Source organism: Polypterus senegalus, chromosome 11, assembly GCF_016835505.1.
Source record: "Polypterus senegalus isolate Bchr_013 chromosome 11, ASM1683550v1, whole genome shotgun sequence".
NCBI classification, from domain to species: Eukaryota; Metazoa; Chordata; class Cladistia; order Polypteriformes; family Polypteridae; genus Polypterus; species Polypterus senegalus.
In genome coordinates this window covers 149,287,096-149,303,166 of record NC_053164.1, presented here as the reverse complement: position 1 = coordinate 149,303,166, position 16,071 = coordinate 149,287,096, and the positions used below count along the sequence as shown (strand labels likewise).

At 43.2% G+C, this 16,071-nt stretch overlaps 1 protein-coding gene across 1 annotated transcript; it reads left to right on the top strand.

The window, feature by feature from the left end:
• The first annotated feature begins 7,416 nt into the window (after positions 1 to 7,416).
• On the top strand, positions 7,417 to 15,063 carry LOC120538618 (serine/threonine-protein kinase pim-2-like). Its single transcript, XM_039768004.1, has 7 exons — positions 7,417 to 7,476; positions 12,145 to 12,243; positions 12,498 to 12,614; positions 12,768 to 12,815; positions 12,983 to 13,361; positions 13,439 to 13,615; positions 14,585 to 15,063. The coding sequence occupies exons 1-7, from the start codon at positions 7,417 to 7,419 to the stop codon at positions 14,701 to 14,703; spliced, it is 999 nt and encodes a 332-aa protein (XP_039623938.1). The 3' UTR covers positions 14,704 to 15,063.
• Positions 15,064 to 16,071: the final 1,008 nt, after the last annotated feature.

Sequence of the window (16,071 nt, the reverse complement as noted above, 5' to 3'; positions counted from 1 at the left end):
TGTCCAGGAGTGGAGTCGAATCTGACCGAACTATACAGGGGGCCGATATATAAAATAGACGGTAGCTCTAACATAATGTGAACCATTTTTTTTTAGTTTTCGGGCAAACAATAAGCCGCATGCTGACGGGCACGAAAGTCGCCGTGTGAAAGAGACTCAACCAGAGTTGTAGTCAATAAAAAGTCCGAAGGGGCGTCTGCAGCCTGAAAGTGCCCGAGACCCGACACTGTCCCGTTAGATGCTGGAGTCGCTAGTCTGTTGCCATTTACCTTTTTTACACCTAAATTATTAATTCAGGGTACCACCTTCAGCATTACAGTGTCAAAAGGTCTGACTCAGTAAAGGCTCCTGAAGAAAATCCATCCCTTCCGACTGGTCACCTCGTGCCAAGCAATGCCACTGCTGCTTTTGCCTCCTTTATCACCCATAATGTGTCATATGGATTGTGCTGGCATTCATTTTTTTATTTCATAAATAGAATGTGAGGACAGTGGGTATTAGGGCAGTACTGAGCGTTAGACAAGAAGCTGCCTTGGACAGGATGCCAGTTCGGCTCCAGCACAGCAGACTCACAAATACATCCGTGTAACTTGTCCATGTTTGGATTGTGGCAGAACAATTGTGTGCCTTTGTGGTGGGCTCGAATGGAACTTTCACTTCACTCTGAGAGTAGAGCTTGCTTTACAAGTGTTGTTTTGGCCTTCATGCAGAGTAAGAAATCTTAGGCTTTTTATAAGTCAAGCTAAAGTAGTGACATTTTGAAGTTTGGCTGCAGGAAAGATACCTCATTCATATCCAGTTATTCCATTTGTAACAAGCTTGCTCACTTGAAACCCTTGACACATATTTTTAGGAAGTCACTGAGCACTGGAGAGATTCCATATCATCCCATTATATAAAAAGGGTGACAGGGCAGATCCAAACAACTATAGGCCAGTAAGCTTAACAAGCATCACAGGAAAATTAATGGAAGGAATTATTAAGGATAAGATTGAGCAACACATGGCAAGGACAGCAGTTATTCTGAATAGTCAGCATGGGTTCAGAAGAGGGAGGTCGTGTTTTACTAACATGCTGGAATTCTATGAGGAGGCAACAAAAGGATATGATCAAAGTGGAGCTTATGATATTATTTATCTGGACTTTCAGAAAGCATTTGATAAGGTGCCACATGAGAGGTTGGGCATCAAGTTAAAAGAAGTGGGAGTTCAGGGTGATGTTTTTAGATGGGTGCAGAATTGGCTCAAACACAGGAAGCAGAGGGTGATGATGCGAGGAACCTCATCAGAACTGGCCGATGTTAAGAGTGGTGTTCCACAGGGGTCAGTGCTAGGGCCGCTGCTATTTTAAATATATATAAATGATTTAGATAGGAATATAAGTAACAAGCTGGTTAAGTTTGCAGATGATACCAAGATAGGTAGATTAGCAGATAATTTGGAATCCATTATATCATTACAGAAGGACTTGGATAGCATACAGGCTTGGGCAGATTTGTGGCAGATGAAATTTAATGTCAGTAAATGTAAAGTATTACACATAAGAAGTAAAAATATTAGGTTTGAATACACAATGGGCGGTCGGAAAATCGAGAGTACACCTTATGAGAAGGATTTAGGAGTCATAGTGGACTCCAAGCTATCAACTTCCCAACAGTGTTCAGAAGCCATTAAGAAGGCTAACAGATTGTTTGGTTATATAGCACGATGTGTGGAGTACAAGTCCAAGGAGGTTATGCTCAACCTTCATAATGCACTGGTGAGGCCTCATCTTGAGTACTGTGTGCAGTTTTGGTCTCCAGGCTATAAAAAGGACATAGCAGCGCTAGAAAAGGTCCAGAGAAGAGCGACTAGGCTGATTCCAGGTCTACAGGGGTTGAATTATAAGGAAAGATTAAGGGAGATGAGCCTTTGCAGTTTGAGTTAAGGGGTGACATGATCGAAGTGTTTAAAATTATGAAGGGAATTAGTACAGTGGATCAAGACTTGTATTTTAAAATGAGCTCATCAAGAACACGGGGACACAGTTGGAAACTTATTACGGGTAAATTTCACACAAACATTAGGAAGTTTTTCTTTACACAAAGAACGATAGACACTTGGAATAAGCTACCAAGTAGTGTGGTAGACAGTAAGACGTTAGGGACTTTCAAAACTCGACTTGATGTTTTCTTGGAGGAAACAAGTGGATAGGACTGGCGAGCTTTGTTGGGCTGAATGGCCTGTTCTCGTCTAGAGTATTATAATGTGCTAATGTTCTAATGTTCAATTATTCCTGGCGAATACCCCTGAAAACACATGGAGAACTTGCAAACTCCATACACGCGGTGTTTGGGCGGAGAATTCCAGATGTTCCAGGCTGCAAGATATGAACCAGAAATGATAGATAGATAGATAGATAGATAGATAGATAGATAGATATGTGTTCCCAAGGGGAAATTCTGACAAAACTCAAGAAAAATAGAAATAGTAAAACAAACAACATCCTGCACCTAACACACAAGAACCTCTGGACTGGCTACTGATATATTGTTGCCGTCTGATAAAAGGTTTGTATGTGGGAGAACAATGATCAGTGTTGGGAACTAGGAGTTCCAAAGTACGTGTAAGTCCCAAAAGAGAGAGAGAGAGAGAGGTTAGGAGCACGCGCTGAAACAGCACATTGCTGCACTCACCACACGACAAACCAACTCAGGATCCAAGATTAGGACCCGAGTGCAACCATACAACGGGTGATACCTCAGCACCACACTAGTTCAGATGGAATGGAAAGCACTTCCAAAAATGCCCACTAGAGAGGGATTCCTGTTAAAAAATTGTGACTGGACACAAAAGGGCCTCACAAAATGCTTATAAGATAAAAGATTTATTCTTTACAAAAAATATTCTCCAACCACAATGAAGCTTCATGGAGCACAAAGGCAAAATGGAATCAAATTCCAAGGCAAGGTCTAAACACAGAGCAGAAAGTAGAAAATCCAATAAACACAGAAGAACAATAAACACAAGTAAACTCTCTAATTTTCAACCGCATTCACAATGAACTGTCAGGACCGCTGGAGAACCCTCTGGATTTATATAGCAGTTCCTGGCACTGATTGGCAGAAGTCTCCGTTTTTATGGCGACCACCCACAAAAACACACACGACAAAGGCATGTTTTACACATAGACAAGATCAAAAATAAAGAATGATGCACATATCCAACATAAATCAAAGAATCAAGAATGAACAAAAGAGACAATAAACAAACATTTGAACCTCAGCCTGGAGGAGAAACCCAGCATAGCTTAGACATGACAGTCAGATTATGATCAAAACTGCCCAGTTTATATTTAAAGACATTTAAAATTTAAATAAAGCAGGTCCAGCTTGTGTAAAAAAAGAGCCTGCCAGATATTAATGGAAGTTTATCAAGGTCATCACCTCTTCAGAGTGTTCCATCATTAGAGAGCTGATAAAAGACAGAATCATTTGAGTTGCTGGGGGCCAAACTGCAGAGGGAGGAATACAAACATTCATCAGGATGATGGAACTCATCTCCCCAGTTTCCCCTCTTGCTTTTTTTTCCACTGCGGGTTGATCATATCAGAAGAAATCTGTCCAGCATTACAATAGTGTCTGGAATAAGAGGTTTGGCAGTTCTCTGCAATACCCAAAATGCAACAGCACCTGAACGTGCTGTGACTCGCCATGAAAGGGACAGGTGACAACTCATCCATTTTATTCGAAAGTGATCGAATGTTCCTCATTCTATGCGGCAGCCCCGGCGCCAGACCAAAGTAGTAAAGGGGGCATCGGAAATGCGGCCGGTGTGGCGGGTGCAGTAAAGTCCTAAAAATCGTCCTATTTAACTGTGCGTTAAATACTGAGGCAACATTTTGCTACTCACGCTCTGTAAACTCCATTTATCCTTACTAGGCATGAGATGAGACTTTAATTCACATACAACACGTATTTCTGTTCAGGCTTCACGAAACGGCGCATTCTCTATCATCACACACTAACCGATATTTCTGGTTTTTAAAATAATGTAAAACAATGAAAAAAGATTAGCTTTGAAACAGTAAACATGTAAAATGGGTAATACGGGCCAGCAGGAGCCAATGTCAGGAAGCAGAAGGGGGCAAGGCAGGAGAAACACCATCACAGGACGAACACACACACACACACACTAGAGGCCATTTATTGGCGCCAATTACCTGCCCTGCGTATCTTTGAAAAACCAACCCCGGCTGTGTTGCTCCTCCTGCACGTCGCTACTAACTGTTTTATCCTCTGTCCCTTAAACTAAAACGTTAAGCACGCGCGGTCTGTTACTTTTAACAGACATTAAGACTGACACCTTAAACAGATTCGAAAAATTACCAAAATACTACAAAATGACCATATCAGTACTGTATATATCCAATACGATGTGCTTGGATGCCAAGCCAGACGGAAGGATGGAGGTGCCAAAAACTATTGGTTACAAAATAGATAATAATAATAATAATACTAATAATAATAATAATAATAATAGATAGACAGCCCCAATACACAGTATCTATAGCCAGTACCGGTGATAGGTTATTTGGCACCCTAGGCCAAGCTAATTAGTGCGCCAAACGACTGTTCAATAGGTAACCCACGCGGCTGGGTTCCCCCCATCTTATGATCTGCGTCCTAGACTAATTTTTAATTCACCTTAATGGTGGCGCAGGCCCTGTCTATAACTATATGTAAAATGTCAAGAAAATGAATGGCAATACTTTGGGCCGAAGTGAAGCTTCTAAATGCGCATGCGGCGATTTGACTCGTACGCTCATGAGTGGCAAGATGCGAACTGTGTAATGCGTTATTGTATCACGATTTTTAAATATACAAATAAGGATTATGTAATTCTTTCGTTTCACAATGAACCTATTGATTTTCTGACAATACCGCCCTTATGAAATTTCCATCTAAGGCGATCGCCTTGGTCACTCACTCCACTTGCCGGTATAGCCAAAAAGTGTGCATGTGGTGCGGGGTTCTTGACGTGGTATTTTGGGGGGCTCATCTCGCCTAAATGACCCCCCTCCCACATGAAAGTGGACCTAATATAGAGGAAGGCCATTTCTGAATGCTTACTTTTATCCTTGCTCTGGCTCTTCGTCCTTTCCAGTGTCAAATAAGCTCCTTAAGCATCAAGTGACCGCAATGCTTGCAGCTGACTACAGGAATATTTAATATGCCCCACTTTATGTTTCCAAAGTCTTTTACATTTTAATGTAGCCTTCAGACTCTCTTCGTTCACCCTGTGAATATAATATTTCTTTGACAAGCCAGATCACATACAATCGTAACGTTAATAAATTGTTTTCAAAATGTTTATCAAGAACTCGAAATTACACAGAAAAAACAGGAACAACGTAGCGCTTTTGTAAAAGATTGCAGTCTGTAAGGTGCCCAGAAACAGAATACAATGACATCCATACGCTTAATCCTGAGCACGGTCACGTGGGGACTAGGGTGGATGGGGGTGGCGCCAATTCCAGCGCGCATCGGGCGCAAAACAGAAACGACGATGATACCTGGATGGACGCATGAGTGTTAGTGTTAGAGTATATGGGCAGTATATGGCTGTCTGTGTTGAACCTTCAACGTTTGTATAAAGATGTGCTTGAGTGTGACCTCCTGTGCCATTTCTGTGTAACACTTGTATCTCGTTGCAGACCTACTTCTTCAGACTACTGAAGCGGAACCGAGTTTATCCACTGGTAAGATTCTCATCTGTAAGAATGCAGAAATGTGCCTAGTTGGTGCGAAGGTGGAAACGTTAGGTTGTATTTGTTTCTGTTGTATTTAAACAAATCTGTCTCTTCATATGTGATAGTTCTGTATTTAGTGAGTGGTGTAATTTGTTCTTGCGTTTTGCATTGTAGCGTGAACTATTGTATTTCTGAGGTGGCAAGCCATCTATCTCTGTGAAGAGGATCACTTAGGCTCTGTTTTGTGTATTGTATTTGCCCCATGTGTTGACACCCATTGCTCGTCCAAACCTACCTGGAAAGTGGTCTCTCTGAATTGCCTTTCCTTAGATTTCTTCCATTTTTTTCCTTCAATGACTTTTTTTTTTTTACATTTTTTTCTGGTCATCTTAAGGAGTCAAGGCAATTGGCTATCAAAAAGCATTTAATGCATTCCTTGTGTGATTTTGGGTTACCGGTATGCAAGAAATACATTATTGTTGTTGATGGCAGTAGGATAAACATCCTGCATTGCTGCTGAATAGCCCAGCCGTCCTGTTAGCACTGTGTCCAGTGCAGAAACTCTCCTCGGAATTTAATTCTCCCCTGTTAACAGTAAAGTTATTGGAAATGACCAACTCTTCCATGCAGTGTAATATCTCTGTAAACAAACAGGGCTTGAGATTGAGCAAGGAAATGACAAAGCCAGAAAATGTTGTGAACTTGGAGTCCCAAAGCACAGAAATCCTAATAAGTTTCAAAAAATGCCCACTAGAGAGTGGTATCACAGTCAAACCCTTGATAGTATTTGCCCATACATTGCACCAAATCCTTTTAAAATAAAAGGTTTATTCTCACAAAATGTTCTTCTATAACAGTGGAGCTCTGTGGAGCACTTGACACAAAAGGAATTGCTGAAAAACACTAAGGTAATCCAAGGCAAACAAAGTCCCAATACTGTAACCCAGAAATCTAGTCAAACACGGAGCATGAAGGTCGAAATTCCAAAAATATTCCAAAGGCAGAAACCCTGCAGACTCACTGACTCCAGTGAACCACTAGGAGCTGTGGAAGCCCCTCCACATGTATAGGGCCGAGGGCAGTTACTGGCGATGATTGGTAGGTGGCCTCAACTCTTGAGGTCCACCCACAAAACACACTGAACATGTTAAAGGTAGACTATAAATAAAGAATGAATATTGTGGGCTAGGGGTCCTAAGCACTAAAGAGTTTCAAATCCTGTAATCCCAAACACTTCCAATAATGCCCACTAGAGGGGGTGAATAGCACTACAGTATTAAACCCCAGCTAGTAAAAAGGGCAAGCACTAAATCTTTATAAAATGAAAGATTTATTCCTCTGAAAAGTATTCCAAACTCAGTGAAGCTCCATCTGAGTCCAAATACAGAATCCAGAGCGTTTCCTTTTTTGTATGATTTTTCTTTTTAATAATTCCTCATCTGTTTTCAATTTCTTGCTGTTAGCCTTTATTCAATTCAAATCATTTTGGACAACTTTTAGTTGTTTTAAATGTGTTATATAATTAAATAAAACCTAATCCTAAACCTAAAAAACAGCAAGAGGGTCAAACTCCCAAAATATACCAAAGGCACAAGCACAGCAAAACACAAGTTAACTCACCGATTCCAGAGCCCACTTACAGGAACTGGGGAAGACCCTCCAGATTTATAGGGCGGAGGTGTGACGATGCGGGATCGCTTCACGCTCCCGTCTGGCTTCTTGGAGCCCTTGAACCCGTCACTGTCGGTAATGCCACCGATGAGTTCGGCAGTGAGGAACAACAAATGGAGCCAGGGGATGGTGTAAAAAAGTGCCAAGTGCTTTTATTAAAAACAACCAACAAAACAAAGTCCAAATTAAATAAGTACAGTGCTTTCAAATCATCAAATAAATAATCTATATAAACAGGTGTTATTGTGGAGGTTAAAATCCAATAGAAAAAAAAAGTCTTTTAAGAACAACGAGGTTAAAACAATGCTGGAAGCAGACTCCTTTAAAAACAACGCAGCCCTGTGTCTTCTTTATGTGGCGGCTCCCCTGCTTCTCCCATCTGGGCCCTGCAACAGGAGAGCCGCCCTCTCAGCAGCTGACCTTTCTACTGTCCGGTTCCACTGGTCTGAAGGCCTCCCGAATCCTGGCTTTGGTCGCACACTCTCCAGACCGAGACTTGGCTTCCCTGGCAACCAGGACGCCCACGTCAGGGAATTCACCGCCCAAGCCTCCTGACTCCCGCTGCCTTCTCGGCCTTACACAGCCAGCCGTCCTATTTCTGGTCACTCCAGCTCCTTGATCGCTCAGCTGGAGCGACCGGTTCCTTCCGCCCCACCGAGTGTCGGCCAAACACCACTACTTGGGGTCACTATCCAGCTGCTTGCCTGTCTGTGAGCACACACTTGCGTTCGCTCTCTCGCTCGCTCACACCGGTTCTCTCTCCAGCTTCCTGCTTTCTCCCTCCCTCCCGAAACCTCCGTTTCTTTTTCTCCCCCAAACCGTCTCGCGCTTCTATTTATGAAGAGGACGTGGCAGCCGTAGCAATCAGCAGCTCCTGGGAACAATTACGGATGTAGACAGTTTCTCATCTGTGCACTTAGGTGAGAAACACCCACACCACGAATCTCCCTGGAACTGCTTCAGCCACTCAACCACCATGCCCCCTCAGCACCGCGATTATTTATTTAAAACTGGCCTTTGGACGGGAGCTGTGGACCCGCTATACCACAGGGGGGCAGTTCTTGGTGGTGTCACTTCTTGGGGACCACCCACAAAACATATGGAACATAACAAGGACAACTTATAATACACGCAGACTAAACCAAAAATAAAAAATGATGCACATAATCAACATAGATTAAAGAACCAAAAATGAACAAATGAGTGTAGGTATTGATTATTAATAATAATAATAAGACACCCACCCAGGGGTAATTAATCAAATAATTCAGTAAGGCTTCTACTTTATTTTCTTTACCTTTCTCTGAGGTTTCCGGTTATTAGACTCATACGAAGATAACTAAGGCACGCCCGTTATAAGAAACAGAATAATACAATTTATTGATAAACACAGAAATGATATAAATGTGATAGCTGCATATATATTGACACATAAGACAGAGTGCAGACAGACTAGGCAGCCAAACATATAACATATAGGCTGGTTGTTTACTGGTATTGAGAGTTCTGCTTTGCCTTGGCACAGACAAATCGTTTCATGGGGTCCAGTGTTATGTGAAGGAGTTGCTCTTCAGGCTTCGCGCGGAGGCCTCTACTTGTGTTTGGACTGCTCTCTTTCTCCTTGCTGCATATTCTTTTGTTTGTGGTGATCTGTGCTGCCGCTTTCTTGGTTTGCTTTCTGCTATTGGGCCCTTTTGCTGTGTCTTCTACAACATCATAGGAGAAAGCATTATTCTTTGTGGCACAAGATTTTAAATGCTGAAGATTTTTTTTGTCAGCCTTTTCAGCCCCCTGGCCCACAGTTTGGCTTGGCAGAGAGACTGTCAGTTGCAGACCCCAAACTGAGAATGGCTCATCAGCTTCTAGTTTCAGATAGTTTCAGTTTTAGACGGTCATTTTATAGAGTGAGAACAGAGCTTCTGTGGGAGCCCCCCTGAGAGAGCCAGACAAGTGTCCCTAGCCTTCTCAGAGATTCTTTTTGTGTTTTAAGGGAATGTATAACTTCTCTTGATTGGATTAAAGTCACTTCCAATTACAAAATCAATGTCTTTTATTAGGTAGGTTCTTCTGTTCAACTTAGATGTCACCCTTTGAATTATGGGTCTTAGTCCTTGCCATTTCACACCTTCTGGCTGAAGAGGTCTGCAGCGAAACCTCTGGGGAGATGTCAGGTCACCTCTCATTTACACTTTTGTTATCGGATGAAATCCAATCAGATCCTGGTACAAGATGGGGTTCAGTCACTTAGTTTGGAATGCAAGCAGGGGATTTGTGCAGCTAGATGCCTGCATCCCTGTTTGCTCTGCTATTTTAACAGGCCTGGTGTGCCACTAAAGCCTGGCACAGGGGTGTCCAACTCTGTTGGCTGCAGTGGCTGCAGGTTTTCATTCTAACCATCTTCTTAACTAGTGTGCTGTTTCTGCTGCTGGTTAACTTGTTTTGCCTTAGTTTTACTCAGACCCCCTTAGTTGTTTTTTTTTTCCTTAATGAGCAGCTAAACAATAATTAGACACAAAACAAGCCTCCACAAGACCAGCTAACCTGAAAATAAAGAAAGGTGAAGGTCTCGGTCATGTTGGTTTGCTCAGGTCACCAAAACATCTTGACGGGGAAAAAACAGAAAATCAAGTTTGCTGTGGCAGAATGAGAGCAGCAACAAGTCATGATATTCATTAATGGCTTTAAATAACAGCAAGAATTGGCTTCTCATTAAGAAACTGGTTGGAGTGAAATTGGTTGGAGTTTGAAGCCCCAGTTTAGCTGGCCATCTGTTGGCTTGTTTCACATCTCATTTTTGTTTGCTTACCATTTAATGAAGAAACAAATCAATTCAGAGGACTGAGTCCTTAAAAACAGGGCTATTAAAATGAAGGGAAAGGAAGTTAATTAGCAGTGAAAACTGCTAACTGATTAAGAAAAGGGTTAGAATGAAAACCTGCTGCCACTGCGGCCCTCCAGGACCAGAGTTGGACACCCCATGCCTAACAGGATGGGCAGAGCCCAAGTTGTCCTAAAAGAAACATAATACATGAATGTGAACTCTAGCCAGAGAAGGAAACCTGGCTGAGTGACATGACAGAAAAAGGGCCAAAAACAGGAGGTCAGTAAAAGCGAGCATCTAAGCCAAAATGTGAGACAAACATTTTGTGGTCAAAACGCAACAGTTAAGTTCAATAACACCTAATATCAATGATAGAAAAGTTAGCAAAAGCAAAAGGAGATTTGGGTTTTGAGTCCTCAGGCCAAACAAAGTGTTTTCATGAGAGACATTTTATAATGTTGTTGTCTGTCTGCCCTAACAACAGGAAACCAAAGTAGCAGCAACTGTGAGCTTACAAAATGGCGAATGAAACAGTTCAAAAATATTTTTATAACTGAAACGAAAAGGAATAGACTAGGGTTATATTCTGTAACTCCAAAAACCTTCAAAGTGAATGTAAAAATACTTGATTTGATAGAGGAGCTCCTATAAAACTAGGAAAAAATTACAGACCTCTAACACAGTGAGCTCTGGGCTGGTCAGCCAGCTTTCTCATCTGACTGTGAGTTTTTTCCCCACATTACTTTCACTCTCACCCTGTTCCTCCACCATATGAAGTCCACATATCTTGCTTTGTAGAACAAGAAGGAAGAAGAGGAACAGAAGAAGAAAAAGAAGTGCTGCCCCTGGCTGAGACGAATGCTGGCAAGGAATCATAAATGTGCAGCGGTAAACCCTCTGGCCACCTTTAGGAATAGTAACGCCAGTCTTTGGAGGGGACTCCTTGACTTCAGTGTGCAGTTTTAGGGTGTCATCAGCCAGCATGAGAGTGCAGGTCTCCCCCCGGTCGCTGTTCCTTTTATTCGGAATGAAAAGACACCACAGCTCCCTGCTTCTACCTAACAGACGGTGTTTGCTGTTAATGATTGCTCTGCCTTGCTTGCTTCCCAAGCTTTAGTTATGCTGTCACTTAGAAGTAGCCCCCCGTCTGTGGCCCCGAGGAGGAATTACATGCCAGGGTGCAAAGGCAAAGAGGGGCACCCAGGAGAGGTAGCAGATTGTATAGAGATAAAGAGTAGTTCATTGAAAAGCTGAACATGGCCCCCAAGTTCAGTACACTTGGGCAGACTGTCCCCTTTTAATGCAAAGACCCTTAAGCACTTCATGTGGCTTCTTAGTAGGCAGTGTGGCACAGTTGTTAAGGTTTTGGATTTCAAACCCTAAGGTTGTGAGTTCAGTCCCACCACTGACGCTGGGTGATCCTGAACAAGTCACTTTACTTGCCTGTGCTCCAAATGAAATGTACCCAATTGTATCTCAAAAGTTGTAAGCCGCTTTAGATAAAAGTGTTGGCCAGATAACTAAATGTCCAATCACCTCCTCAGCAGGGCTCCCTGCTTTTAATAGCCTGACCAAAGGAGAAAGCCATGAATGAATTCTACTCACCAGTCATCACCCTGGCTTTGCCCCTGCAACCCCATCGCACTGCACTATGCGTAGGCATGCCCTTTCTGATTAGCAGCTCCCTGTAGATACCTTATCAGGCATACAAGAACAACACTGCATGTTCTGAATGGCCCAATGTCTGATTTTCAGACTGAAAAACCAAAGGTGAGCTGCTGAACACAATGAAGGAGAAGTGGGAGACTGAAATCAGCTGTTATTAATCAAAAAGGCTCTATCTATCATGCAAAGGTGGGCACCATTAGGGCACAAGAGCCCACCTGGATTAATGGAAAGCATTCTTTTGTTCACTTATCTAGAAAAAGCGCAGCAAGCTGCAAAGAATGAAGAGGAAGATGTGCATCTATCAGCAGAAGCTGGGGATCTCATTATCCACTTCTAGCCAGCTGAGCAGCAGTGTGAGTTCTCATGTGAGCTCCACATTGGTGCACCTCCATTCTAATTGAACCCATAAATCATACATGTGTTTTGCAGGAAGACGATGAGGATGAAGATGGAGAGGAGAAGGAAGGAAAGAAAGGAGAAAAGAATATTGAAGGCAAATCGCCCAAATTTCCATCTCTGTCTCAGATCAGGACAGACCCAGGTAGCTTGTGCCAATGGGCTTTCCTCATACCACTGGCTAATCTCACTGGTGCCTTCACTGGCATAGGCATTTTTTCTTACAGAGTTTAAGCCACTTCTCCAGAAGTATGTGCTGGGCAGCACACTTGGCAAAGGAGCCTATGGTGAAGTCCGCCGTGCCAAAAGGAAAGCTGACAGCATAGATGTGAGTGATCAGCCCCTGTTCTCATCCGAACGTGTGCCAGGCTGACACTGCATTCTTTACAATGATTAACCTGGAAGTTCCAGGAATGCCTTCAGCCCAAAATGTGTGTCTCCTAGCCAAGGTCTCATCACTGCTTTCTCTTCTCATGTTCAGGTTGCTGTCAAGATAAGTTTTCTCAATGACACGGACATGCTGGAAGAGGTGGGTCCTGGGAATTTGAGGAACAGGGCTCCAGCCTGCCCACTGTCCCAAGTCCTACTCTTCTCTTTATAGTTCAGTCATTCTTTCTATTCATCTCACCTCTGCTCTCCTCCAGCCCAGCTTGGTGCATCTCTCACTTCCACTGTTTCTCATTTGCCTTCTTCTAGCCCAATCAGAAGGAAGAGCTGCCTGCTGAGGTGGTGCTACTGAAGCGTGTGTGCGCCTCGCCCGCCTGCCCCAGTATCATCCAGATGTTGGACTATGTCATCACACCCACATATGTAATTATCGTCCTGCAGCTGCTTAAGTCCTGCATGGACCTCTGCCAGTTTCTGTACAAAAAGAAACGTGTTTTGGGGGAAGAAAAGGTGCGACTTGCCTTCCGTCAGATCGTCGGGGCTTTCCTGCACTGCCATACTCGGGGTGTCCTGCACAATGACATCAAACTGGAGAATATCTTGTACCAGCCGGGCACAGGTCGCATTAAGCTGATTGATTTTGGTTATGGAGACATCCTTCATGACCATGATTACACGTATCCTCCAGGTGAGTTGACACTCATTGCTTCATTCCAGTTCCAGCTGTTTACCAGGCCTGTGTTGACCTATCTTCTGTATGCCCAGGTGCCCTGCAGTACCAGCCTCCGGAGTGGATTGTATACAGCCGATATCGAGCTGAGCCATGCACTGTCTGGGCTTTGGGGGTTGTGCTCTTCGAGCTGCTACATGGCTTCCTGCCATTTCAAGAGGAGCACCAGATTGTCCTGTGTGAACTTGACTGCTTTAGTAGCATTTCGGAAGGTAAGCCCCAAGTACGCAGGCTGCCATGTAAAAAGGCACTGTATACACCCAAGATCTTATTTCTCCAACTTAATGTGCAGTGCCACACATTTTTAGACATTTTAGCCTTCAATCGAGTGTGTGTGTCTTTTAAAGGGAGGGTTCAAAATCAAGCAGTAATTTATACAGTGCTCTTCAAGATGCACAGGCTTTAAAGACAGCCTATTTTGTACTATCGCACTCTGCCCTTTAGCCAATGGAGTCCTTTTATATAAGACACACTACTATTGCGTTTTGTCATCTTGTCCCTTTCACATGACGTGTCACACATGCATGTCTCCAGTTCACCTTCCATGGTCATAATCATTACCATTCTGGGAGACGAGGGGGTGCTGTCGCTGACCATATCATCTCTTTATCCCTCAGCCCTGAGGAACCGCCCACTGGGAGCAACCGACTCCGCCTCTTCCTATCCCTCACCTATTAAGCGGAGACGCTCCCAGCAGGGGTCATCTCATTCTGGAGAGAGCAGACTGCAGAACAGAACAGAGCGCTCTGCAGAGCCTTGAATGTGGCAGATTGCTTTCATTTATTACTTTTAAGTTCTGTTATTATTCTACGCACCATTGAGCACCTGTTTAAGTTGTTTGGACTTGGCAAAGATTTAAAGGAGCGATTCGGCTGGTGTCCCAACATTTTTTCTATGACCACTGTGTTCCATCTGTCAAAGACACATGGCATAATCAAAAAAAAACTCAAGACAAAGTACAGTGGATTAAAGGTTACGTATGGAAACCCTCCACACCAAGCGACCCTCTCAATGCTATTTGCAGTTACAGCCCACTTTACTTGAATGGCTAGCACTATATGATGATGCATGCTAAGAATGTCTGCAATTGGCATAACACACATACCTGGCCAAAACTGTCCAGCAGATACATGACAAATGCTACATAACTGTTGGCTAAAATCTCTCTCTCTTCTTCTCAGGAAGCGAAGACCTGATTCGGAAGTGTCTCTGCCCAGAACCAAGTGACCGACTCACTCTCTATGGCATCTGGATGCACCCCTGGCTCAGAACAAATTCAAATCATTATTCTAATGTCTGACTGCCATTCCAGCTGTGTGTCGTGTCATGCTAGTGATTTGGAGGCCTTTCTTTCTACACTGCATGCTGCTTCCTAATGGTAATTCCCGTTGAACTGGCATGAGGTGACAACTGACGTAACAGATTAGACAAATGCCAATGTTGCTTATGCTAAACAATCCCTGCCTTTCTCCTCTGATGTACTTTGACATCATGACTTGCTGTATACTACCCACGAGTAAGTTAAGAAATGGAGCTGGATGTGAAATAAGCGGAGGAGAACTCGGATCATGTTAAGAGGTGTAACATGTAAAAATGTTAAATTGATTATTAATGCCACTCTGGAAGGCTGTAGGCAGATCAGGTTAAGGTGCCATTTTGTAAACGCAGAGCAACACATTCTGTAGTACCAGACTCTGAACTGGATACCATCTTGAATGATGAAATCCTGCAAAGGTACCACAGCATGTCAGAGTTGCATCCTGGAAGCGGAAAGACCAGGGTTGCAGTTTGCAGTACCAAACAGGTCATTTGGGTGTGTGGTCTGTAAATTACGTTCATTCGAACTCCAAGTAAGAGACGCGTGTATCTGAAAGGGAGCTTTTCATAACTCAGTCTATTCAACTCACTCTGCAAACTAAGGGAGTGAACTGAGCAAGAGTCTCACTCTGAAGGGTTTCTTCAGTGGGCTCATTCTGCTCAAATACTCAGATCAAAGCTGAACCCCCTTTTCTCTTGCAGAATTTGAACATCAGCGAATTATTTGCCAACTGTCACCTTGTGTCTTGAATTCTCTGTTTAGACTATCTTGATAGATTTTATTTTTGTTTGTGTGACAGGGGGACTTGCTTGCCTCCAAAGTTCTTAGAGTAGAGGAAAGAGCAATTTTTCAAAATAATCCTGTGTGAAAAATGTCAATTTGGCCTGGGAATGATGTTTCACAATGAGATGCAGGGTAGCCAAATCAGCCAAGAAATCCCCAGAAAGATGCCTAGAAGAACTTCATCACGATGGGCTGTTCTGAATCAGAGTGGTGACCGAATTTCTGTGGTAGTCGTGGACCTTTCCAAACACCACATTCAAACATTTGGTGGCAAGTTGGCTTGAACAGAGGGAGCAACTCCTGGACCAACCTGAGAGACCCCAAACAGTGAAGATATAGTGAGAACAGGTTTGAGAGTTCAGTTTCTCACCTGTAGATGAAGAAGAGATTCTACTTCATCAAGACAGGTGTCGGAAGCTATTAAGTGAAAAGTCTTTTTATGCATTGTTGACAGAAGGTTCTTCAACTTTAAGTGGTACTGGCAGGCCAAGCATACAGCCTTGAATCAAAGGCTTATAAAAAGAGTGGAGTCTGAGGCTTTGAAGAATAACTGAGTTACCTCATCGC